Raw genomic sequence first — 27279 nt, 5'->3', positions numbered from 1 at the left:
TGGGTTCTTTCCAGGGGCAGTGACTGTGGAGGTCACAGTGTAAAGGTGACTCACAGGCTTCTGTGTTGGAGTTGAAACCAGAGATTGAAAATTGGATAACATCTTGGACAGAATGAATTATATGTATATGTTTGTTTTGTTTGAATTACACGGAATCTTTAATAATTTTTGGATGAATTGGTCAAAATTAACAACTGGGAAATTTCATATGAAAATCCATATTTTTGGTTTTTCTTAAGAATTGGAAACCTAGCCAAATTTGCAGAAGACACCCATAGACAGGAGACAAGTACTGCTTGTTTACCCCGTCAGTGCAGTATTCCTTCACTGTTTCCTATGGTTGCATCTGTTACTGAACTTGCGCTTTCTTCCCTTTAAGTGGGGTTAAGAGGCAAGTAAAATGTGTGTTTTTCATAAAAAATGGAAAGAACAGAGGTAGAAGAAGAGGGATGATAGGATTCATTTTAAAAATGAAGAATGTCTTTATATCTGGCAGCGTAGACAAGCATTTAAGTCCCAGATTGCTATTTAAGTCCCAGATCCCTTGATTTATAGGTGTTTCAGACGAATGGGAGACAGGTAAGTACATGGATGGTTTCAGTCCTTAGCTGCGGAAGTGCGCACAGATTAGATACGCAAAGGCTTAGGATAAGAAATAGGCAGAATTGCAGAGAGAAAAGGAAAGTGAGGTCTTCTGTCTGCTGGCTTACTCCCCAAAATCTGGGTCTGAAGTCAGGAACCAGGAGCTTCTTCTGGGTTTCCCATGTGGGTGCAAGAGCTCAAGACTGGGCGATCCTCTCTTGCCTTCCTGATGAATGAAATTTTGTCTCCCCCCTTTTTTTTCTTTGTTTTTGAAAATTATATGGAATGAATAAAGTTCATGTTTCTCACGAAACAGGTTTAGAAGTATAATGATCCTCACTCCTCCCCCTTCCTTCTTCCTTCCTTATCCCTTTCTCCACCTTAATTTCCTGCCAGATTATTACTGTCACATGGTGTCAATGACTGTCAATTCTTAACTCACTAACTTTTCTGGCAAAGAATCCATTGCAGCATTTCTACATTTGTAATCAATAACCCAGTTCTCTTAGTGATCATAATTAAATGGTGTTTTAATTCAAAAATGATCTTTTTAGGAAGAATTAGTTATTAATTAGATAGTAAGTAATTAACGGGAAGAGCTGGACCTGCTTCATCTTACCCATCCTTCAGTTCTCCGCTTCAAAGCAGCCTCCCGACCTCCCAGGGCGGTCTCAGCGACTCTGCTGTACTGGGTTGATTCTTTGTTGCAGTCATCACATGTAGAAATGCTTTGTGTCTGTGCTTACATTAGGCTATACATAAAATGGGATTACAACTATTTTGTTTTTCTCCCAATTGAGCTGCATTTCCAGCCCCCCACACCAAATGAGAATGTGGTAGGGACTTTTTAAAGTACTCATGTTTGGAGAGTGCAGGTATGACTGTGTGAGTGGAAGTGCCAGACCCTGGCTTATAGTTAATATAATTTGCGCAGAAATCCTTTGAGACAGGTATATTGTCATGAAGGAAATGGCCCAGCAATATTTTTAAAGACTTCTGTGGGAAGTTGAAAAGAGCAGAAGTTGTGGAGGCGTTGAAGGAGTTTCCGACATTAGCTACAGTGATGACGTGTGCCTTCCCCAAGCAGCCAAAAGCAGTGGAAGGACCGGAAGGAGCAACTCAAACACCTTCTGGCCTAGTGTCGGAGGGTCACAGAGGTGGATGGACACATTAGGGCTGCGAAAATGAAACTTCTCAGGAGTGTCTTTTAATTTAATGATGTTTCATTTAATTTATTTAAAATCTATTGCATTTGAAATTTTCATACATAGGTATAATAAAAAACAGACGTTTATAGTTTTTCATACATGGGGATCTTATGAGATAAATTTTTAACATTAGAGGAAGCCGACTAGATTGATTTCGAGGCCACATGCGCACCATGTGGTAGCAGATCAGTCGTGGTGGTGAGTCGCCCATTGATGGGTTTGTCTTGCTATTTCCTTTCTAAACTTACTCCTTACTCCAAGTGGTCATCCTGTACTACAGCAAAAGTCAGTATCTGCTAATGTTGACCTAATACATCTAATCAGTTCTGCAAGAAATTGTTTTTAAAAGTTTAAGAGGCTTATAATATTTGACACATGTATGTTTTTATAGTGAATAATTTATTGTTACTCAGAACTGAAGTTTAATGCTGCCTCATAAATTTTACAACCACTTCAACTTGTCCTTTGAAAAACCTCTTTAATCTTAAAAGATTTTCCCCCCTTAGTGTTTCTTTTTTGATCACTTTATAAAACCCTGCTTTACTTAGACCTTTTTGTATGTGAAGTATTTCTAATGGCATTTTAGATGATGCTGTTTGTGTCCTAGCCTTTTTATCTTATTAAAGATGCGGAGTCCTTTTGAAGCCTTTTTGTTTGGACTCCCGATTCAGTGGAGATGGCACTTCCCTTTACCTTGATTCTTCTGCAGGATCTGGTATGTGGCCTCTTTCCAAATGCTTAGAAGTGCTATGAGGTCATATTCTACCTGCCTGATTACCATGCTTGCTTTCTTCCACTGCACAAACATTACACACTCCTGTACTTAGTGTTTCACATCAGAATCAGCTTTAATGCATGGCTAGTTCCGTCCTGGTTCTCTTTTCCTTCCTTCCCATTTCGTGCTTTTTGGTATAAGGTCCTGTTGTTTTCTTGTAGAAGAACCAATGTTGCAGTTCACATTGCTGTTTTACTATAAATCTGTTATTGCATTTCTAAGTCAAATACATGTCTGTTTTCTTGCCATTGAAATGCTTTAGTCACATTGGCTTTGGAGCATGACTTTATCAGATGTTACTGTGTGGGCCCTTGACTTGTATCTCACTCATGCATAGTTTGGTTAATCCAGTTGTACATTGCATGATCTCGGATGGTACATCACGACCTTTCTGATCATCCTTCAGAGAACTGTGAGCTTTGGGAAGGAGCCTGTCTTTATGGAAAGTCGACTTTAAAGTGGTCCACGGCGCTCCTCCTTCTATTTTTTGTATAGCTTTTGCCCCTTGAGCATGGGCAGGACCTTGTCGGGTTCATGGCATGTGGATTACGGCAATGGTGGTGAGTGGTCACTCATGACTTGGTCGCACTGTATGAGGCTCCATCTTGGCAGCACACTTGCTCTCAAGTCTGGCTGTCATCCTCTTGCTGACTCTGAAGAAGGAGCTGCCATGAATCACAGTCTTAAGGAGCCACGGACACCCTGCAAAGCAGGGAAGCTTCCAGATGAGATCCTAGCCTTGGTCAAACTGTGATTAGAGCTGTGTGTGTCCCTCAGCAGAGGACTCAAACCAGCTGTCCCTGTACTTCTGACCTACAGAAGCAGAGAGAACATATGTGTGTGTCATTGGAAGTTGCTAAGTTCATAATAATTTGTCATGCAGCAATGGTTGACTAGGATAGGCTCTGTCTTCACTTAGGACAGTTGTGTAATCTGTGTAATACATGCTTGTGAAAGCCTCAGTGTAGAAATACATAGAATAATGCATCGGAGGCTTCCCTGGGTACTCCTTCCCCCATTTTCCTCTTGAGACATGATCACATTTAACAGTTTGTTGCCTGTTACTCTGTTGTGTAATTAATGGATATGCTTAGTGACACAGATTTAGCTATATAACAAATATGCGTAGCCTTCAACAAAGAACGAAATTTCCCAATCAATACTCGGTTTGTGGGAGACTCTTGCAGTTCTGATGTGTTAGAGCAGAAGCCAAATGAGGGTACTCCTACTGTACGTTAGGTGCTATTCTAGAAGTCTCTTCTAAGTTGCCTGATTTAATTCTCTTTTTAATCCTAGGAAGTTGACATCAGTGCCGTTTATTATTCATAGAGGAGGTAATCGTTCCAGGAGGGGTGTGTAACTTTTGTGGGGATGGACCCAGTGTTGTAGTGAAGCTTTAGGATTCCACATGCCATGTTCTTTTTCTTATGTGGTGTGGACACAAGTACTGTATGCAGCCAATACAGAGATTTCATTTTTATCTATTTTTTTCTATCTGTGCTACCTCAGCAGTCCTGGCTAGCAATGGCTGTCTTCATGGTTATTTCTATGCTGAGCTGAGCCAAGGCAATTTTCCTTTCTTCATATCCCGGTTCTAACTCTTGGCAACCACGTGCCCCAAGGCAAGTTAGTTAATTTCTCTAAAACCTAGTTTTGTCATTTGTTAGAGGGAGATGGTAGTGGTAGGAACCTAGCTGCTGTAAGGCCAAAGCAAGATAAAGCAGGTGGAGCCCCTGACCCAGGACTGTGGGTGCTGGCTGCTGCTGCCCCCCTCGACATTGGCATGCTGCTGGTGATAGGTCATTCCAGCCTGCCTTTTAGACTGTTTGACTGTCTTCTGTTTTTGTAATTCTCTAACACACCCAAACATGATAATCTTAAAATCTGTTGGCCATCATCTTTTCTCAGTTACTAAAAATCATTTTTGGTGTTCCTCAACAAAAATAAATAAAATCAATGGCTATGTAGGATAGTTTCTAATTTTCAGGGTGAATTCTGCACTCTATTAGAATAAAGAGTGGCCATACTATTTTGAGAGAGGCTTTGTAAGAATCCTTATTTAGATAACTTTGCAAGCCCCCTTTTCCAGTTTAAAAGGAACACCTAGCAGAAGCTTGTATTTTACATTTAGCTGTGTCATCTGTGTCAAGCTGCATGTAGTATTTTGACTACAGTTCATGCCATTTCTGTATTCTTTTCATGGTTCATCTCAAAGGCATTATAAAGATAATAAGGTTTTATTTTTATCATACAATTGTAAAAGCTGCCTTTTAAGATCTTGTCATCATTTTATGATTTTTTGCTGAAGTATGATGTGATTGAATAGCTTGTCACCAGAATGCATTAGGTTAGGCCCTGTGATGGCTCAATGGACCAATCCTCCCCTTGCAAGCACCAGAATCCCATATGTGTGCCGGTTCACGTCCCGGCTGTTCTACTTCCCACCCAGCTCCCTGCTATGGCTTGAGAAAGCAGCAGAGGAGAGTCTAAAGCCCTGGGACCCTGTACCTACGTGGGAGATCTGTAAGAAGCGCCTGGCTCCTGGCTTCGGATCAGTTCATCTGTAACCATTGCAACTATTTGGGGAGTGACTCAGCAGAGGAAAGATTTTTCTCTATGTCTCTCCTCTCTAAATCTGCATTTCCACATAAAATAAATATAAAAACAAGCAACAAATAAACAAAAACACCACAAAACCCAGAAAAACCAAAATATGTGTTTCTGGGACAAAGATAAAACATTTAGTAGTATTTATTTCTAGGAAAAATTAGGAATTAGGAAAAGGTGAAGAGGAGAGATGTTGAATCAACTTTGATGAACAGAGAGGAAACGTACTTGCTTGCTGAAGAGGAATTTATTGATGAAACAGCATTTGTTTAGATTTTCCTAGATAGCATTTCATAAGGAGTGAACATTCAGATGGCTTAAAAACTCTAGGAATGTATAAACAATATCATTAATTGTATATTTGACATCAAACTTAGGCTTATTTTATATAAATTAGATCTTATATATATATTTACAAGATTTATTTATTTATTTTATTGGAAAATCTGATATACAGAGAGGAGGAGAGAAAGAGAAGATCCTCTGTCTGCTAATTCATTCCCCACGTGGCTGCATTGGCCTGAGCTGCACCAGTCCAAAGCCAGGAGTCTGGAGTTGCTTCCGGGTCTCCCACATGGGTGCAGGGTCCCAAGGCTTTGGGCCATCCTTGACTGCTTTCCCAGGCCACAGGATGGGAGCTGGGTGAGAAGTGGGGTGCGAGGATTAGAATCGGTGTCAGTGTGGGATTCCGGTGTGTGCAAGGCAGGGACTTTAGCCACTAGGTACCATGCTGGGCCTGATCTTATATTTTAATAAATATTATTTATTTGACAGAGCAGGGAAAGGAAGGAAGGAAGGAAGGAAGGGAATAAGGCATAAATATACAGATAGAAGGAGGGATAGATAGAGTGATTCTATTCCCTGGACACTCCCGAAATTCTCGCAAGGTTGGGACTCGCCTGGGGCCAAAGATGGGGGCCAGGGCTAAAGCTGGAAGCTCGAAGTCAATCCTCATCTCTCACAAGCGTGGGTGTCTTTACTGATTGGCTAAGTACCTGTTCCCTGGAGCTCATCTTTTAGCTTATAGTGAGTTGCTTAAATAACATATATGTTCATGCTTGTAGGAAAGGACTTAGAGAATAATTATCCTCGTTTATATGATTATGGAAGACTATTGTTTTTGCATCTTAAATGACATTTTCCCATGAGTTACTTGATGGTAGATTTTAGTTTGTGGTGGCAAATGTAATCGTAGTCCTGGACTTATGGAAAATGTGATTTGTTTTACAATGATCCTCTTCATGATGTGGTTTTCCAGGAATGCCTTGTGGCAAAAGCTGGGAATTTGTATGTCTTTTAAAATGCCTTCCAGGATAGCTCATGTTTCACTTGTCTGTGCAGTTCAATAGTTTTTCCAGAAGGTGGTGATCAAGTATTACAAAAACCTATTTGTTGTGCCCGGCGGCGTGGCCTAGTGGCTAGAGTCCTCACCTTGAACGCCCCGGGATCCCATATGGGCGCCGGTTCTAATCCCGGCAGCTCCACTTCCCATCCAGCTCCCTGCTTGTGGCCTGGGAAAGCAGTTGAGGATGGCCCAATGCATTGGGACACTGCACCCACGTGGGAGACCTGGAAGAGGTTCCTGGTTCCCGGCTTCGGATCGGCGCGCATTGGCCTGTTGCGGCTCACTTGGGGAGTGAATCATGGGATGGAAGATCTTCCTCTCTGTCTCTCCTCCTCTGTGTATATCTGGCTGTAATAAAAAAAAATGAATAAATAAATCTTTAAAAAAACCCTATTTGTTGACGCGTGCTTTCACATTAAAATGCTAATATTTTAATTTGTGTACGCAAAATTTTGTTTTTATATTTAATTAACACTAGTGCTGTTACCAGCTCATTCTTCAACAGTTGCTGGATACATTTTTCAGTGAAACAGTCAGTACCTTTCGATGTCCAACGGCATAAATGTGGTTAGGAGTATATATAATAAAGTGTCCTTGGGAGTCTGGCGTGATAGCCTAATGGCTGAATCCTCACCTTGCCTGGAACCTGGAGCCTCTTCTGGACCTGCCACGTGGGTGCAGGGTCCCAAGGCTTTGGGCTGTCCTCGACTGCTTTCCCAGGCCACAAACAGGGAGCTGGATGGGAAGTGGGGCAGCCGGTATTAGAACCAGGGCCCATATGGGATTCCGATGTGTGCAAGGCAAGGACTTTAGCCACTAGGCTACTGTACTTGGCCCAAACTCTGTCCGTTTTTACAAATGTGTGTAAGATTGGTTTGTGTATTCTCTGTTGATTGTCTCTGTGTTTCTGAATATCAGTTCTTTTTTGAAGGCATATATGACAAGTATCTTCTCCCACCCCATAGCTTGCATTTTCATTTTCACTGGTGTTTGACTCGTTTTGTGCTGTTATAAAAGAATACCTGGCTCTTAGATGTACGGTGAGCAGAGGGTAATGGCTTACAAGTTTGCAGTTTAATCTGAGGGTTCTGGCATTAAGTGAGTGAGGGATGGGGAAGAGAGCGTGGGAAGGGAAGGCGTGTGAGCCACACTAAGCATTTTGTAAGGATTGTCCCCCCACAGTTACGGTGTTAGCTTGTTCCTGAGTGCAGAACACTCAACACCTGACCACCTGTTCATATGACCATAGGATTAATGCTGTTCGTATGTTTAGTGTGAGGGCAATTGGGTTTTCAATGTGAGTTTTGGATGGACCAGACATTCAAACATAACAGTTGGTGTCTTATTTTGAATATTAATAACTATAATATTTTTTATTTACGAGTTTTCTCTGTTGTGTGTACTTTGTAATTTTGGGTTCAAAATTTTTTATCTTGCTTAAACTATGATTGTATTGTTTGGTACTCAGGATTTTTTTTTTTAATATTCTTTTTTTGTCCTTTTATTCCTGGTAGTTAACTTTCTCACTTAGGGAACTGATGTATGTGGAATTGGCTTTTATATATGAAAGGTAGGGCTCATTTCTAACTTCTTCTCGTCCTCCACAATGGAGATTAATTTGATCTAGCATGATTTTTTAGAAGCCATTTTTTTTTCCATTGATGTTGGCGCCAAAAGTTGGGAGTCTCTTTTGTGTGGTTTGTTTCTTGTCTCTAGTTTTTCCTGTTAGTCTCTTTGTCTACCTATGTGCTTGTAACACAAAACCCTGATTAATGTAAATAATTTTTGATTTTTAGTATTGTGGTATAGGCCCTCCAGCTCTCATCTTCTCTCTGAAGAATTGCCTTGACTGTCCTTGATGTTTTATTTTCTGTATTAATTTCAGTTGTAGCTCACAAAACAAGTGTATAACCTGCATTTCCTACAATGCCTCCTCCCCCTATTGCTGTTGGGATTATTTGATTCAGAATGTAGTTTAATTTGGGAGGAATTTTTATCTCTATATGATATGGAATTACACCCTGACACCCAGGAAAGCAATGTTCTCTTATTTGTATGGTCTTTCCTTTTCTAGAAATTCTGTAAGTGAACTCAGAAGATATGTAGTCCTTTGCTGTTGTTTTACTTAACATATTGCATTTCAAGTTCATATTGCTGCATGTGTCACTCCTGAGTATATTTCTTTGATGAATATGCCATATTTTATGTTTACCACTTAATGAGTAATTGCATTGTTTCTAGGTTTCTGATCTCACTGGAACTGAATAAAAAATCAACAATAATAGTACAACCAAAAAAAAAAAAAAAACCCTGCAACTCTTTACAAGTTAAGAAAACTCACTTGTAAGTAACCTATGGGTCAAGAAAGAAATCAGGGAATTAAGAGCATATTTTGAATCAAATGATAAAGAACACATCTAAATATTAGAGTTTATAAGATTCAGCTGAGGTAGTATATGTAAAGAAATTTAGAATTTATAATACTTATGTCAGGAAAGAAGATCTAAAATCATGAGAGATAAGCAGTGAAAGGACTCATTCCCAGTTGAATGAAAAAATGAAATAGAAATGGAAATCAGTATAACAAAAGTAGAGAGAAATAAATGGAACTGAACATTAACTTTCTAAAGTGACAAAATTGATAAAATTTGCTAAGTTGAGCAAACTAACATCAGAAATATGTGGACAAATAGAAAAATCTGTAATATTGTAGTTTTGTTTTATACCCCACTTTTTTACCTTGTAGGTCTAAAAGGACACATGTATAACATGTGTTAATGGTGACACATTATAAATAACAAAGAGGAGAGTGGAACTATAAAGGAGTAGATTTTTTGCATATGATTGAAGTTTAAAATAGTTTATTATAAATTAAGAATGTTCTATTTAATCCTTAGGGTAACCACAAGAATGTCTATACAATATGTCCAAAAGACAAAAGTGAATAAAACTATGTCAGTATGAAAAAAAATCAACAGAGAGGCAAGCCATAATGGAGGAAATAAGGAAAAGTAAAGATATAAGAGATATAGAAAAAATGGCAGTAGTAAGTTCTTCCACATCGGTAGTTATTTTAAGTGTAAATGGATTGAACTCCCTAATCAGAAGTCATAGATTGGTATCATGATTTAAGAAAGTGTTCTACTGACAGACTCACTTTATTTCTATTGATGTTCCTGACTGACAATGAAAGGCAAGAGAAAGATGCACAATATGAGTAGTAGCTGTACTATCCAACAAATTTGATTTTAAGTAAAAGAAAAAAAAGGCTCAAACAAAGGACACTATGTAATGATGAAAGGGTCAGTTAGCAAGATACAACAGCTATAGCTATATTTTCACCAAACATAAAATTTAAGGAAGAAAGAAACACTTCAACAATATTTGGAGAACTCCTTTTCCTACTTTCACAAGTTGAACAATTAGATGGAATATCAATCAGTAGCCGACTTAAGCAGCACTATTGACCATTAGGACCTAGCAAACATACAGAATACTTTGGTGAGCAACAACAGGTGTACATTTTTCTCAAGTGCATGTGGAACACATTCTGGGATAAAGCACGTGCCAATCCACAAAATCTTTGTACATTAAAGAAGACTGAAATTATACAAAGAACATTTTCTGATCAAAAAGGAAATTAGAAATTAATAGTGGGACAAGTGGAAATGGACTAAGCAATGTGGAAATTAAATAACAAACTTCTTAAATAACTGATAAGTCGAAGAAGAACTAAGAAGATATCTTGAATCAGGTGAAAATGAAAATATACCTTTCAGGTTGTAAACACACTTAAGGTTCTTAGGGGCAGCTAATTCCTGCAGTCAAGTCCTCTTTTCAGGATTACTGTACAGCAAGCCAAATTTCCAGATGCGGCAAGGTGCTTAGGAGGGCCTTTATTCCAGCAGGGTAGAAATGGGAAGGGGATGGAGGGGGAGAGAACAGGAAGGAAAACTTCTCCTGCCCTGTTGGCAGGTTGGGGAGCTGCCAGGGCAAGGGAAGGGGCAAGATGGAGTACAGGGGAGAGCCAGCTAAAAAGAAAAGCGGGGACAAGAGAAGGGGACACACGTGGAGAGGCTCATTTATACAACCCAGGTGAGCCTGCAAGGCGTGGGGGTGTGGGGACTTTAACAGGAGCTGTGGGTGGACCCACAAGGATTATCTGAGCCACAGGTAGATGGGTAGGGACTGGAGGGAGGGGCTGTGAGAGATTGAGGGGTGGGATTCTCAGGTAAGAGGCCATGAGGTTACATCTCATTGGTGGTTAACTGGAACTGTGCGCATTTCACAAGCTATGGGAAAGGGGAAGCAGGAAGTGCTGCTGGGTCCAAGATGGGATGTTCTAATTACTCCTCATAATGAATAATAAGATTAAATCACTAATCAAAAGCCTCCCCCGCTTTATAAAGATTCATTTGTTTTTATTGGAAAGGCAGATTTACAGAGGAAAAAAAATCTTTCATCTGCTAGTTCACTCCCCAGATGGTACAAGAGTCAGAGCTAAGCTGATTCAGGAACCAGGGGCTTTTTCTGGGTCACCCACATGGGTGTAGGGCTCCCAGGCTTTAGGATATCCTCTGCTGCTTTCCCAGTCCCTAAGTAGAGAGAGAGAGCTGGATGGGAAGTGGAGTAGTGGGATACAAACCAGTGCTCATATGGGATGCTGGTGCTTGCAAGTAGAGGATTAGTCAGTCTGGCCCTTCAAAAACTTTTCGACAAAGAGAAGCCCGGTATCGGACAGTTTTTGTTGAATATTTAAAGTCAGTATTATTTGCTCCTGAAACTTTTCCATAAAAATTGAATAGCAGATTCATTTTAAGAGGCCAGTACTATCCTGATACTAATGCCAAACAAAGCTAGTACAGGAATAGAAAATTTCGGGACAATATTTATGGGAATATTGATACACAATTCTTAATAAAATACTTGCAGGTGGAGTTGAATAACTCTTAAAAGGCTTATCCATCAATAACAAGTGGGATCTATTCTTGGAATCTAGGAATGGTTTCACATATGGAAATCAATAAATGTTCTACATTACATAGAAGAATGATAGACTGAACTTTATGAAATCATCTTAATTGAGGCAGATTAAGAATCTGATAAAAATTCACACATTTTTATGTTTACAAAAATGAGAACTTACATTAGGCAAATAAGAAAACTGCCGCACTGCCATAAAGTCTATCTATGGAAAGCCTGTAATGAACATCATACCAAAGTCAAAAGTGGTAAAAGTCTGAAAGCTTTGCCTTGGAAATTAGAAACAATGCCAAGGCAGTCACTTTTGTCATGCGTATTCAAGATAGTACTGGAACACCCTAACGAAGTAGAAAGAAAGAAGTTAAATTATTTATGTTAACAAATAACATGATTTACATGTAGAAACTCCTAACAGTTCCTCAGAAAACCTAATAAATAAGGTCAACTTGGACTTGGGATGTAAAGTCTACACACAAAAATGAGTTGCATTGAACTATTTGAAAAGGAAATTAAGAACGCGATGCTGTTTGTATTAGAGTCAAAAAGAACACGTACGAAAACAAACAAGGAGGTGAAAGACTCATAGGCTGAAAACAACAAAACCTGATTGAGAGAACAAAAGACCGGAAACAAGTGGAAGGACTTCCTGAGTTCATGAATTGGAAAGCATGTTTTTCTTCAGAGATAAAAAATTTTATTGTAAATTCTATGTAGATCTCATGAGACATTGAGTACCTAAACCGATTTTGAATAAAAATATAATTGGATTGATTCCATGTATTAGCTGTTGCTAATTGACAGGTAGCTTTCTTTTGTATGCTGATCTCATTTCCTTTGAGTAAATTCCCAGGAGTGGAAATACTGGGTCATTTGGTAGATCTATTTTCAGATTTCTGAGGAGTCTCTGTTGTACTGTTTTCCATAGTGATTGTACCAGTTTGCATTCCCACCAACAGTGTGTTAGGGCACTTTTTCCTTCAGTTTCTCACCAGCATTTCTTTTTTATTGTATTTATTTTCATATGATAGCCATTCCAATTAGGGTAAGGTGAAACCTCATTGTGGTTTCCCTGATGGCTAACTATGTCTGTTGGCCATTTGAAATTCATTCTGTGAAAACTGCCTGTTAATGTCCTTGTCCATTTCTTAACTGAATTATTTATTTTTTTGGGTGTTGCATTTCTTGAGCTCCTTATATATTCTGTATATTAATGATTATCAGATGCATACTTTGCAAATATTTCTCCCGTTTCTATGGGTTGCCTCTTCATTTCATTGTCTGTTTCCTTTGGTGTGTAGAAGCATCTTAAAAATGAGATGAAAATTAGTTGTACCTCATGTTTGTAGAAGTCCAATTCACAATAGCTGTGATATGACTCAGCCCAGATGTCTACCAGTAGATAACTGGATAAAGAAAATTGGCATATGTACAAGATGGAAAAAGAGTGAAAGCTTGCATTGAAATGGATGCAACCGGAGACCATTGTTCTTAGTGAAATAAGCCAGATCTCAAAAAACAAATATTACATGTTTTCTCTGATTGGTAGCAGGTAATATATTGAGGATAAAAGTTAATGCATATTAGTAAAATTCACATGTTAAGATTTGATTATTGCTTATAGCTCTTGTCTAATTGCTGCATGACAGTTGTCTTTCTACTCTTTGCTTATTGAGCTTACTTAGTGGAGCTTTAAACCTATGATGTTGAGAAAATAAAAAATACGGTATCATGAAAATTTAAGAAGAGGTAGGTATCGTCATGTTCCTAAAATTGTATCTATGAACCACGTTAAATCTGTTTTCTTTATTTCAAGAAGAACAAAATTGAAGGTCTCACGCTTTTTGATTTCAAAACTTACAGTAAATACAGTGTAATAAAATCAGTGTGGTGCTAACATAAAGATATATAGATAATTAGAACAAAATAGAGATCCCAGAAATAAACCGATACAAATATGGTCAAAAGATTTCCAACATGAGTATCAAGACTGTTCAGGGGGAAAAGGATTAACTTTTCAACAAATGATATGGGAAGCAATGGCTATCTATGTATAATGGGATAAAGTGGAACCTTTCCTTATCTCACATCTAAATTAGCTCAAAGTGGATCATATGATTTGCAAATAATTTGACATCCAAACTCATGTCCATGTTTGAACCCAAAGATAGTTATTGATGCTAAGAGGATATAAACTTAATTCAGTTATGGTGTTTAAGATTCAGGCTTAGTGGCAGATCCTTGGATCATCAAGAGTGTGTCCTCAGATCATAGTTTTAACAAGAGAATTGTTATAGAATCTGAGTTTGGGGCTAGCCAGTTGGCCTCGTAGCTCACCATATAATGCTTTCTCCACATGTATGCCTCTGTTGCTGGCCTCTAACCATGTCAGATGCCTAAACCAGTTGAGTCTGACTAGCTTTGAACTGTAAGCCTTTAAAACAAGACAGCCAAAGTAAACTTCCCTCCTTAATCAGTAGCTTGTCTCCAGTATTTTGTTGCAGTGATGCAAAGCTTAAATACAGACTTGAACCTTAGAGATGTAACTGTGAAACTTTGAGAAGAAAACTAGGAGGGAAATTCTCTATGAAATTCTCTTGGCAGTGGTTTCTGTCTTGGATATGACACCAATAACACAACAACAGCAACAAACATAGATAAAGACTACCTCAGCTTTAACAGTGCTCCAAAGGACAGAACTGAGAGATGAAAAGGCAGTCTATACTGAGCAAAATCGTTTATAAACCATGTTTCTGAAAATGGGTTAATAATTCTGAATATATAAAAAGTTCATGCTATTTTACAAGAACTAATTCAATACAAATGTGCAAAGAACTTGATAATTAAACACATGAAGTGTTGCTCAGAATCAGTAAACGTTGGGAAAATGCAAATAAAATCACAGCATTGCCTTATATACATTAGGATGAATGCTAACGAACAAGAGAAAGTGCTGGTAAACATGTGGGGAGATTGGAAAACTGCTTTGTTGGTGAGGATGCAAAACGGTTAAAGCACTGTGGGAAGTGGCAGGACAGTTCCTCAAAAACTGAAAATAGAATCACCTTATGATCGAGAATGTCCACTATGGGAATTCTTTTTATGCCCAGCAAAATTGAAAGTAGATTTTGCTCAGATGTCTTGATAGATTTCAGAAGAGAGACCCTCCATTGACTCACTCCCCAAGTGTGCAGCTGGGCTTGTCTTAAGCCAGGAGCCAGGAGCTTCTTTCCGAGCCTCCCATGTGGGTCCAGGGGTCTAAGGCTTTGGGTCATCTTCCACTGTTTTCCCAGGCCAATGGTAGGGAGCTGGATTGGAAATAGAGCAGCTGGCTGGCACCCATATGAGATGCTGGCACCTGAGCCAGTGGCTTTACCCACTCCACCTGGTGCTGGCCCTCTTTAATTTTTTAAAAAAGGTTAATTTGTTTTTATTTGAAAAGCACATTTACAGGGAAAAAGAGAGAGCTGATCTTAATCTTAAACTATTTTGTGTATCTACTGTATTAAAAATTTTGTTTCTGTAAGACTTACATAAATCATCTTCAGGTTCTAACATTCAACAGCTATTATTATGGTTTCATTTTTCACACTTTTGAGAACTTTTGATCATCTGTGGTCTGAAAATATTAAAAAGAAAATTTCAGAAATGGATAATTGATGTTTTAAATTATGTCTCATTTTCAGTAGCATGATGAAATACCACTGCATCCTGCTATGCCTTCCTAGGATCTGCATTCCCTTTCTGTCTAGTCTGGTCACAATGTATATGCTACCCACCTGTTAAAAACTGGTTACCTGTATAGTGTATCCGGCTCAGAGCCATCTGTGGTTTTAGACATCCTCTGTAATTCTTGGACATATCCACAGAAAATAAGAGGGTATTTTAACCTGATAGGCACTTAATTTTGCTTATAAAATTTCAACATTTTGATTCCATTCACATGTCCTAGTATTAGGTTTTATATTATACATCTGTAAATATTTTAATTACAATTACTTAAAACTGACATTTTTACACTAAGTTCAAAATGATTTATATACCATCATTACATTAATAGAATCATTATATTTGAGTGTAAAATTACCTTTACTCAGTGAATTTTGCCTTTTAATGCACTTTTATTTTGCTAATTGGTGTTTTTTCATTTCACTAGAAGAGCCCCTCTTTAGCATTCCAATTTTTTTGAACAATTTCCTTATATTAAAAGATACCTAAATACAATATGATTTTTAAAGGGAAATCATATCCAGTTCAAAAGAATAAGTATGCTACATCAAAAGCTGTACAACAAGGAGAAACATGTACAGCAAATCCAAGTACAAATGTGGACATTCCTTTCAACTGTCACGTTTTATCGAGCATCAAAAACCACTGATCTTTTTGTCCTCTTCTTGTACGTGATTCTGCATCCACACTCCCTGCATCTGATTGTGTCCCTGGATTTTATGTCATTTTCCGTGTGACATTCTCCACAAATGTAAATCATTGGCTGCACCTTGGGGGGTTGAACGTCCTTCTGGGTGTCCATTGTCCCTGCGAGGCAAGCAGCATTCCAAGTTTTTAAATGTGTTTATTTGAGTGATACAGAGACAGAGGGATAGACACACACAATTCTTCCATCTGCAGTTTCACTTCCTAAAAGCCTGTGAGAATCAAGGCTGTGCCAGGAAGAAGCCAGGAGCCAGGAACTCCATCTGGGTCTCCAATATGAGTGGCAGGAATCCAAGTACTTGTACTACCTCCCAGGTGCATCAGCAGGAATTTAAATAACGGACTGGGATTAGTGCTCCAATAAGGGTGTCATTGTTATAAGCACTGGGTTCACCTATTGTGACACAGAGCCTGATCCTAGCATTTCTTTCAAGCCAAATCTCTATTTATGAATTCTTCCAATTTTTGTCTTTCTGATGAAGCCTGTATCTCTCATTTCTATTGGACAACTTTATAGAATATACTATTCTTAATTAGCCGCTTTTCTTTTTTGATACATTGGTTGTATCATTTTCATTTTCTCCTTACCTACAAGGTCTCTGCTAAGAAATCTACTCTCATTCAAGCTCATGCAAGCAGGTGCTCCTTGAATATGATGAGTTTTTGTTTTCAATTCAAAACACCCTTTGTCTTTGACTTGTAACAGTTTGATCATAATGTATTACTGTGTAGATTTCAGCATATTGAATTAATTTGGGATTCTTTGAGTTTCATAACATCTGTATTTTCCATTTGTTTTCATAGATTCTTTGTTGCTGTTGTTGTTCATTTTGTTTGAGAGGGGAGGGCAGTGAGGTGGAGAGGGAGGAACTGATGGAGGAGGCAGAGAGAGAGTGGGAGCCTGGACCTCAGGCCGGGTCTTCATGTGGGGATCGGGGAGCCTGACACGTGCTCTGTCACTGCAGCCTGCCACCGTGAGCTTTACCAGGGCGTGGGCTCAACTCTGCTGTTTTGACATGGAATATGGGCATTACAAGTGGTCTTCTAACCACTTGTTGGTACTCATCTTGCCAGAACCTGTTGTCCGTTAAGTCTGAGGGCCACACGGACCTATTTTGACCTGTACAATGCCAAAGTCAGTTCATTTTCCCAAACATTTATAGATGAGTTGACTGGATTAAAAAAACAAAACCCATCTATTTGTTGCCACTAGGAGATACATTTCACCAACAAAGATCAGTGTAAACTGTATCTCACAGATTTTGATTTTTTTTAGTTTCATCTCTTCAAACTACTTTCTTCTAATTAAATTCTTCACTGATTCATAGATCATACGGTAACATCATTTTCTTCAAGAAGGTTCTTGATTTTCTTTTACATTCTTCAGCAACACATTGGTCATTCAGTAGTATGTTATTTAACCTCATAGCATTTTAAATTTCTTTTTTTCTTCCTGTTGTTAATTTTGTTTTGTGGCTTTTCAATTAATGGGATGTACTGTATCTCTGTAATGGAGATTATCTTATGCAGTAGCATGTTATTTAACTTCATGGCATTGTACGTTTTTATTTTGTTCCTGTTGTTGATTTTGTATTGCGGCTTTTCATTTAAGGAGATATTTAGTAACTGTGTAATGGAGACTATCATATCCAGATGTGAGGATACAGTGCAGTATATGTCTCTACTTCCAGATCAAAGATAGACTCCTGATGAAACTGTTAACTATATCTTGCAATAGGATACTGTACTTTCTGCCATTGTCCATGCCCACAACGATGAACATAGCACTGTTTTTGAAGTGCTATACTATAGTAATAATATAGGGGAACAATATAGTAATATAGTAATACTATAGTAATACTATAGGGGAACTATTATACTATAGTAATAATATAGGGGTTTTAGGAAGGACATAAGGGAAATTCCAGGGCTTATAGAACTGTATCATAAAGTGATAATAATAATTACAACAATAAGTTTAAAAAAAAAAGTTTTCTCCCAAAATCAGAATGCTGGATGGATGTTCCAACTCTCTCCGCAGGGAGAAGCTATGATTCAGGGCTTTTTCTCGTGTGTGTGTGTGTGTGTGTGTGTGTGTGTGTGTAATGCTGGTGGAGGTGTTATGGCCATTACTTACTGAATGTAGGTCAAAGTGAAATCTTCATTATCAGCAGTTCTCAATCTGGAATACTTGTCTCTTTCCCATGAGAACTTTGATTTGGACAATAAGAACCAGTCCTTCTGGTGGCCATTTTTCCCCAAAGTCAGAGCTTTGACTGTCCAGTCGTTTCCACTTCCCACAGATAAGCAGTGAGTTGGGTTTCTGCTCCCAGGCATGTGAGGACTCATGTCAGAGGGTGATAGAGATTTTCACCCAGCCTCACTGTGGTTGGTTTCATGCCTGCCTGGGATGGACAGCATCCCATATAATCTCGTAGTATCTCACAGAATTGATCACCGTGTTGCTGAGTTTGTGTGTTTATGGGAGGAAGGAGAATCTTTGGCTTCCTATTCTGCTGTCCTACTAAAAGCATCCTTTATAAAAAGTTCATTTTGCAGAAGCATTTTTTCCTTTTAGTTTGTGATTTGGAAACAATGACATACAGGGAGCTCGCATCAGCTCTTTCATTTTCCATGTTTGATGTTTAATCTTTATGTTTTAAACACTATTATATGCTTCATTATTCATTTTTTAAGGAATTTTTTTTAAATTTGAGAGTAAGAGTTATAGAGAGAAAGGGAAGGGGGGAGAAAGAGAGCAAGTGATTGAGAGATATTAATCTTCTGTCTGCTGGGTCACTCCCCAAATGGTCTCAGCAGGAACCAGCAGCTTCTTCTAGGTCTCCCATGTGAGTTGCAAGGGTTCAAGCAATTGGACCATGGTCTGCTGCTTTTCCCAAGCCATCAGCAGGGAGCTGCATTGGAAATGGAGCAGTGGGAACTCAAGATGTCAGTGTCCCAGTGGGTGGCTTTATCTGCTACCACACAACACCAGCCCACATTATTTAGGTTTGTCTGTAGAGTTGTGTGTCTATTTCTGTAGTATTAGTAGTGAATGTAGGGCCCTGTTCAGTAGCCTAGTGGCTAAAGTCCTTGCCTTAAATGTACCGGGATCCTGTATGGGCACCGGTTCTAATCCCAGCTGCTCTACTTTTCATCCAGCTCCCTGCTTGTGGCCTGGGAAAACAGTTGGGACCCTGCACCCATGTGGGAGACTTGGACGAATCTCCTGGCTCCTAGCTTTGGATGGGCTCAGCTCCAGCCGTTGTTGTCACTTGAGGAGTGAACCAGCAGATGGAAGATCTTTGCTTCTGTCTTTCCTCCCTATATATCTGATTTTTTAATAAAAATAAATAAAATCTTAAGAAAAAAGTCAATGTGGACACTTTCTGAATTACTCTTTGAGAGACTGTATCATTAGATAAGAGTGAAAGAGCCAATTTGTATTGCTTGCTTTTTCTGCCTGAGTCCTAAGGAGCATGTCAGGGAATTTTACTTATTTCGTTAATGTTTTTCTTTTCTTTCTGCATTAGTTTTGGCATTCTCAAATTAATTGGGCAGCAATATCCCTTTTCTAGTTAGTATAGTTATTGTATCATGAACTCACTATGATCATAATGCCTGTATCAATTGTAGGCTGTCATGATAGACATGGGACTTGCTAGTCCATGTGGTAGTCAGAGCTTGTTAGTCAAACGAGATATTTAGAGTGGAGTTCTTTTTTATCCTTTCTTACACTGCAGCTGCCAGCCATGTCATTCTGAATTTGAGGCTCACTGTTTAACTTAACCGTGTTTCCAGTTGGAGACAGTCTAATGGCAAGAAATGAAAAGTTCTTCACCTAGTGTCTTGTTGTTGTACTGACCAGAAACCTTAGCAGTGGTGCTGAGCTCCAGCTGTCACGGGCTCAGCTGCCTTCTCAAAAAGCTCATTTCTGCAATGCCTTTGCCTCACAACCTTTCCTGGAAATGCGTTTAGGGTAACGTAAGAATTCAGTTCTGGACATGCTCAGATGTGGCTAAAGCTATTCAGTGTGTGTTTGTGATGAGTTTGGGGGCTGTGGGAGCACTGTGGGCTCAGGATATTGATTTGGTAAGTATAATTTCTATTTAATATTTGAGTGATAAATAGTGTATTATCCAGGGATGTTCACAAAATGGAAACATGGAGCCCTGGGGCTACAAAGAAAAATGATTGAAAGATGCTTTGAAAGATAAGATGAGGATCAGGGAAGAATACAAATAAGTGTGATGTCTTTAATATATATATATTTTAAAGAAAAAGATGTATTTAATTTAATTTAATTGAAAGGTACAGTTACAGAAAGAGAAGGAGAGAGACTGATTTATAGAGATCAAGGATTCAAGAAAAAGAGAGAGATCTTCCTCTGCTCATTGATTCTGCACATGGCTGCCATGGCTAGGACTGGACCAGGCCAAAGCCAAGAGCCAGGAGCTTTTTTCCAGGTTTCCAACATGAATGCAGGGGTCCAAAGACTTGGGCCATTTTCCATTATTATCATAGGCACATTAGCAGGGAGCTGGATCAGAAGTGGAACAGCCAGGTTATGATCCAGTGCCCATATGGGGATGTCAACACTGCAGGCGGTGACTGTGCTATACCGCAAGGCCAGCCCCTGAGTGCTGTTCTTAATAACTTTTGTGAGATCTGCTGGTTAAGGACAGATTACAACTCATTTGTCTTGAGTTTCCACGAGACCACTGCTGAGGTTTTTACAGCACTTCTAGGATGTGTGGAAGTCAGATAGTACTTGATTGAAAAATATGTCAGGTTAGGACATGGTTCTAATAACTTTCTTGAAAATTTATTGTGAAGGGAGTTTGATTGGCACTGAAGGGTAGCTGCAAGTGACTGAAAAGGCTGTTGTTTTATGTATGCTCACAGAGTAATAAATAGATCAATGCTTCAGGCTTCTTATTTTATTAATGTTTTTATGAGAAGAATTACTTTTTATATTTAAGCATTTAAAAAATTTTAAGTATAGCTCTTTCTGTGGTGATTCAACTTATTCTTAAAATATGGGCCATTATTTCATATAATATTTCAGATTGCCTGTTTCCACATATCACATTTTAGATGCCTACATCAGCTCAAGCATGTTGACTGATTAAATTATTCTCAAAGCATTATATTGCCTTTTTAGAAAATCATTTGCTTAGAACTGTTTAGATACCTGTATAGCAGTCTATGAAAAGGGACCGTTGTTGGACAAAGGAGCAGATTTTTCCGATGTGCTATGTTACTATTGAGTACTAATCTAAGTACTGTTATTCTGTTAATGCTGTTACCAAAAAATGCATTGGTTTCAGTATCGATTTTTGAGCTGGCAGTCTGTCTTTTGGGGAATGCATAACTCACAGTTTGTGACTTTAACTCGTCACACTGTGAATGATTAGTTTTCGCTTCATGTGTCTTGAAGCCTCTGTTTACAATGTAGGTATTCATGATCATGGAGTTTTCATTGAATTTGATTGAGTGACATGTAAGGGAGAGTTCTGAGGCTGCTGGATCAGTGTTAGCCAAGGTGGCTGTACAGGAAATGAACCGGCAGACGGAAGATATATCTCTCTCTCTCTTTCTCTCGCTCTCTATCTCTGTATCTCTCTCTCTTTCCTTCTCTCTCTGTAATTGTGCCTTTCAAATAAAATAAAATAAAATATCATTTGATAATGTTATTTAAGTATGATATTTTATTGTTAAATAAGAATCATTGTCAAAATCCTTTAGCTGGTTCTTGCCTTGTACTTAACTTTTTTTTTTTTTTTTTTTTTGCTTTTTTAACACCTGTACTTTTTTTTTTTTAAAGATTTTATTATTATTGGAAAGCCGGATATACAGAGAGGAGGAGAGACAGAGAGGAAGATCTTCCGTCCGATGATTCGCTCCCCAAGTGACCCCAACGGCCGGTGCAAGCCAATCCGAAGCCGGGAACCAGGACCTCTTCCAGGTCTCCCACACGGGTGCAGGGTCCCAAAGCTTTGGGCCGTTCTCAACTGCTTTCCCAGGCCACAAGCAGGGAGCTGGATGGGAAGTGGAGCTGCCGGGATTAGAACCGGCGCCCATATGGGATCCCGGGGCTTTCAAGACGAGGACTTTAGCCGCTAGGTCATGCCGCCTGGCCCTAACACCTGTACTTTTAAGTCAAAGACTGATATATTTGGAGTTTCTGACATGGTTCCAAATCAGTTAAATTTTTAAGTTACATGTGGTTTTCTATTTTATATATTTAAAGACTTCATTTTGACGTGGAACACAAGTCCATCAAAATTTGGTAACCATCTTAAAATAATGACCTTTTTGTATATATGCTTCATTTTCTCAATTTCTACGTTTTGGAAAACAGGACAGGATGAGAAAACATTAAGTAGATATATTTTATTGTAATTTTACTTAAAAGCAACATTTTTCTCGCAATCTAAATGATACTTTTCTTATAATCTAAATGAGATAAAATATCATAAGTACAAGTACTTATTATTCATACAAAATGTTCCTTGCTAATTAAACATCATTATCAATGCAAACAGTCATCTCATATCTAAGAGAAAAAAAATGGGTAGTCCTGGATTTGAATCCTGTGTTCTTTGAGTTCTTCTAATTTTGATTAGTATTCTTCTGTTCTCTCTTTAGGGAGCTAGGAAGCTGCACTGGGAAGCTGCAAGTGAAGACACAGTCTATGAGTCCATTTTACAGAGAAGAGAGTCAAAATGTTACCTCAAAGATCTGTGTAAGATCAAATCTTAGCTTTGTTGTTATAAAGTAAATATACAAAATATTAGCTTCATATTAGGAAAGTTCCTGCGGTTAATGGAAAGCCATGCATAAGTTATGGTTTTGTTGACTGTGTTGATGTCAAAGCCAGTTGTGTGGCTGGTATAATCTGCAGGATTCTTGTTTTCTCAGTGATTTAAAGGTATCTCGCTAATTAATCTAGTATTTCTCCTGTGCATCAAAGAATAATAACTTCAAAGAGCTTCATTCTTGAATATTTTTCTTTCCCATTTATTCACTGTTTCTAAGGAAGTAGTTAAATACCAGATGATTACAGATTTAGGAAGAAATTGGGATTTGCTTGTAGTGAAACAGGGAGCACTGTGGATCTGCTGGAAGAGGCACACTGTTTCTATCTTGATGTATGAATGCTCTGGCATCTGTGTAACATAGATTTGGTTTTGAACAGGTGATCATAAGCATTTCAGGTAGGTTTATGAAGAGAAAAACTGCTTGCTGACTCTAGTTTTTGTTACTTAATTCCAGCTGTCTTGGGCTACGTGACTTTGAGCTGCAGGAGAGATCCTGTGTAAGGGAGGACTCTAAGCCCAACTCAGGGCGTGTCCCCCAATGGTGGATTGGAGCTTTAACAGCAATGTAATTAAAGAGCACATCTTTAATAATGTAAAAATAGCTCAATCATTGTGCTTAAAGTAAACAAAGCAGTTTCATTTTCTTATTTAAGCAATCTTTGTTCATAAAGAAAAACAAAAAAGCCCGAGCCACCAGTAATCATGCCAATAAATTTTAATGTAATATGTAACTATTAGAAACACAATGCTTTGTTGAATAGAAATTTGAAGACAAAGTTATAAACATTTCAGTGCTTTTTCATTACCTCATGTTAATTTAAATGACCATAGGTAAATAAGTTTGTTAGTTGTGAGGCTTTCTAAAGACATTAGAATGCTGTACTAATTCTAAATTAAAATGTTTGTCTATAAAATAATTATGGTTGTTCTAACTAGATTTACCTTTATGAAGTTTTAGAGCCTTCAGATCATTGTCCGTCTAAGCGCAGCTCGTAGGGAGCTTTAGTTGATATCTGGCTAGAAAAAATACGTAGTACAATAAATTACAGAGAAGGGAGAAAACACGTAATTTTGTTTTTAAAAAGAATCATCCTAGTTCTGTGTTCATGATGTAAATCCAAAGCATATTTCTCTATGTTCAGTGTATGAGTGAGAATTAATTTAAGAACAAAAGGCTTCTTGGACATCAACATAGAATTTCTTTGTTAGCTGATTTGAATGCAAGTAAATAATTCATCTTTTCAGGTTCCCTCCCCCACTCCCAACTTTAAGGCTACTGTGGTATACCACAATTAAAACTTTTTGTAAAAGAACTTAAGAGTCTGAAGAGTCTGGATTAATTTTTTTACATATTCTTTTGATTTTTTTCCCCTTGGAATCTAGTTACTGTGTGAATATTGTTAAGGCATCTCATAGCCCTAAGTGGTGATAATAAATAACCACTGTGTATAGTTGAGAACTCAGGCTCAGTTGCAACATAATCCTTTTCTCTGAGGGCAGTATAGCATTAACAAACAAGTGAGCAAAAATGTTTTTACTCTTAATGACGTATATTTTGTCCTTCCTTCCTTCCTTCCTTCCTTCCTTCCTTCCTTCCTTCCTTCCTTCCTTCCCTCCCTCCCTCCCTCCCTCCCTCCCTCCCTCCATCCCTCCATCCATCCTTTCTTCCTTCCTTCCTTCCACTCCCCTTTCTTCCCCATTTCTTCCTTTCTCACTCTCTCTTCTGCCCTCCCTCATTTCTTCTCCCTTTCTCTCCCTCCCTCCTTCCTTTTTCTTTCTCCCTCTCTTGGTTCCTTTTCTTCCTCATTCTTTCCTCTTTTATTTCTCCCTCCATTCTTCTTCCTTTTTCTCTTTTGTATTTCAGGAAATTCATTCAAAAACAACTCCTGTATCTTTGGATGACAGTGACATTGAATCTCGCCTTAATAGTTGGAATCTTGGGGTAAAATTTGTTTTTGTTCTATGTTGATACTGATGTGGCAGAATTATACTGTGTATGGAGAGCATGTTAACTAATGTAATTCTATTCAGTGATTACCAAACGGTAGACATGTAGTACTGTATTCTCCCTGAAAGAAACTGTAGGTACAAAAAAGAGAAATAACAATCTCAAATGGTGTCTGTTGTGGGCAGGTGAATTTTCCAGTTCTTTAAATAAGAACTATACACATAAAATAGCTAAGTAATAATGTAAGATGCTACTTGATAAAATATCACAATGAGTTACGTGGAAAGTAGAATACTGAGGTAGAGGAGAGAGAAGGGGAAGTTATAGAAGCAAGATTATTTGGATTAAAAATAGGTAGATTTCTTGGATGAAGAGCCATTATGGATGTTGGTTTTCATGTACAAAGACTGAGGGACATGAAAATATTAGATTAGGTGGATAAGTGGGGAGGCAGGAGTTCAAGACACAAATAGGCATGATCAAAGATTTGGTAGTAAAAGTAAAATGTTGTGTCTGGATCTTTGACATTTATATTTGGAAACAGTGGATGGTGTTGTTACACTGGATGGTTTTGGCAGGTTGAATGCCAGATTGTGAAGGGTAGCTTTTCTTTTGAACTTTAGACACATTTTTCCCAGTACATGCCACTTTACATATTTGCTGTTTAAATGATTTCAGAAATAAAAGAGAGCTTAAAATATCTTTTATAATATGAAAGTTTATAAATTGCAAAATACATATAATGAAAGAAATAAACCATGTTTCAAAGATAAATGTGCCGTAATTTAAGTATTTTAGTTTTGGACAACTACATTTCCTCCAGTTTGTTGCAAATATAACTAACATGGCAATAAAATTCATCTGAACAATTATTTTTTCTGATGCATTCTTCTAATGCAAACAAAACAAACCTATGTGCTTTCCTGCTAATACAGGTCTTTAATGAAAGGAGTATTTTAGCAGAGTTGACTTGGAGGAATTATGGACATTATATTGGGTTGAGTAGAAATGGAGAGAGAGTACTGATCTCCCTGCAGGTGTCTCTAGTAGAGTTCATGTTAGTGGGATTGTTACAAAGATGAATAGGACAGAAAGGAACAACTTTTGGAAATGGATTCAAGGATGCTTAGTGATGGATTGGCTAGCTAAAATGAAGGGCACCTAACGGTTTGCTTCTGAGAAATGGAGATGTCTCTTCCACTGAAGTGACTGTCAGCTGGGAAAAGCTACGTTAGTGGTGTTGAAGTTTCAGACTGGCATAGTGTTACTTGGGAAATTCAAGGTCTAGAGCTTCATGAAGTTCAGGTTGCAGGTGTGTTTTGGAGTTCACTTTAGTAGAGGTGGTAGCTGCAGCCGAAGACCAGGACAGCCCTAGGCTAGAAAACTAGGAGTAAAGATAGCTGGGTGGAGAACAGAGAGGGAGGACTTCTGGCACGCAAAATAGGCACAGTGAAGAGGTCGGGCAGGGATAGGATCAACAGTTAATTTGGGAAGCGTACAAATAGGAGTAGAGAGAAGTAGAATTGATGAAAGGAGGGTAATTAGCAAAAGGAAAATATTTCCACGGTGAAGGTGTGGGGAGGTTGCCACTGGAGGAAGTTCTGTTAGCAGTGTGGGAGGACAGCGTAGGAAATCCCTCCTAAAGACAAATTCTTCTGCTGGGGAGCAACATCAAAGTGAACAGTAACATTCTGGAGCTATCCTTTTAAACTTGCCTTTGCCTTTAGCCATGTGAAACTTTTGATGTATGTTTCCAGCACACAGACTACTTTTCACGATTATTTAACTGTTCAGAGGATTAAATCTTGTATTGGTATAAGTAAAATTAAAATAAAACATCTAAAATATTTTGAGGTAATGCCTTGGAAGTAGGACTGCTTTGGGTTTTGCTTCACATTTTCATTGTTCAAAGAGTGCACCAACAGTGTAAAATATCAAAGTCTTGCATTTTTATATATTTATAACATCTATGCATTAATCAGTCTGAACTGCTTCTCTTGATCACAGAATAGTGTTAGAATTCAGTGTATTAGAAAGCTTAGATTTTGCTTTGCTTTTAGTTTTGTCTGAGAATGCATGACTTTTTTCTTTTATTCTTGTGACTGATCCATTATTAGGCAGAATTATTTTTTGTATTGTAAATTATGGGTACTCTTTATATTTCTGGCATTACTGTCACATTGTCATTCTGATACACTAGATGCTCTAGAATTTGAACTTGCTAATTGTCATTCCATGCAGAGATTTTGCAGGGAAACAGCTGAACATTTTTGAAAATGCATTTTTCTGGGAATATATTGTTAGTTTTGTTTCATAGGAATTACTCCTCTAAGTAGAGATATTTTGTAATAAAACTGGGAATGAAAATTTTCTTCCATCTTTTCTTGATCATTTTAACCTTTGGTATTTGTGCCACTTTCATTATATATATATATATATATATATATATAATATTATATATATGTAATATAATATTTTATATATATATATGTATATATATATATATATATTCTATTTGATTGTCTAAGCCACAGCTTTGGTTGTAGTGCTGTGGATGTTAGCTACTTTTTTTTTTT

General features: G+C 38.1%; 2 protein-coding genes across 5 annotated transcripts in view; one reads left to right on the top strand and one right to left on the bottom strand.

Moving 5' to 3' along the window:
- Window positions 1–27279, top strand: part of CEP112 (centrosomal protein 112) — a 378610-nt gene that overhangs the window by 11744 nt on the left and 339587 nt on the right. For all 4 annotated transcript variants that reach the window (XM_058675350.1, XM_058675351.1, XM_058675352.1 and 1 more), the window contains exons 5-6: window positions 22583–22679; window positions 24620–24697. In XM_058675350.1, coding sequence (XP_058531333.1) covers window positions 22583–22679; window positions 24620–24697 — 175 coding nt within the window. The remainder of the gene's footprint in view (window positions 1–22582; window positions 22680–24619; window positions 24698–27279) is intronic.
- On the bottom strand, window positions 15678–16044 carry LOC101523309 (DNA-directed RNA polymerases I, II, and III subunit RPABC4-like). Its single transcript, XM_036496220.2, has one exon. The coding sequence runs from the start codon at window positions 16026–16028 to the stop codon at window positions 15852–15854; it is 177 nt and encodes a 58-aa protein (XP_036352113.2). The 5' UTR covers window positions 16029–16044; the 3' UTR covers window positions 15678–15851.

Source organism: Ochotona princeps, chromosome 17 (genome assembly GCF_030435755.1).
Source record: "Ochotona princeps isolate mOchPri1 chromosome 17, mOchPri1.hap1, whole genome shotgun sequence".
NCBI lineage: Eukaryota > Metazoa > Chordata > Mammalia > Lagomorpha > Ochotonidae > Ochotona > Ochotona princeps.
This window is presented reverse-complemented; position numbering and strand designations above follow the sequence as displayed.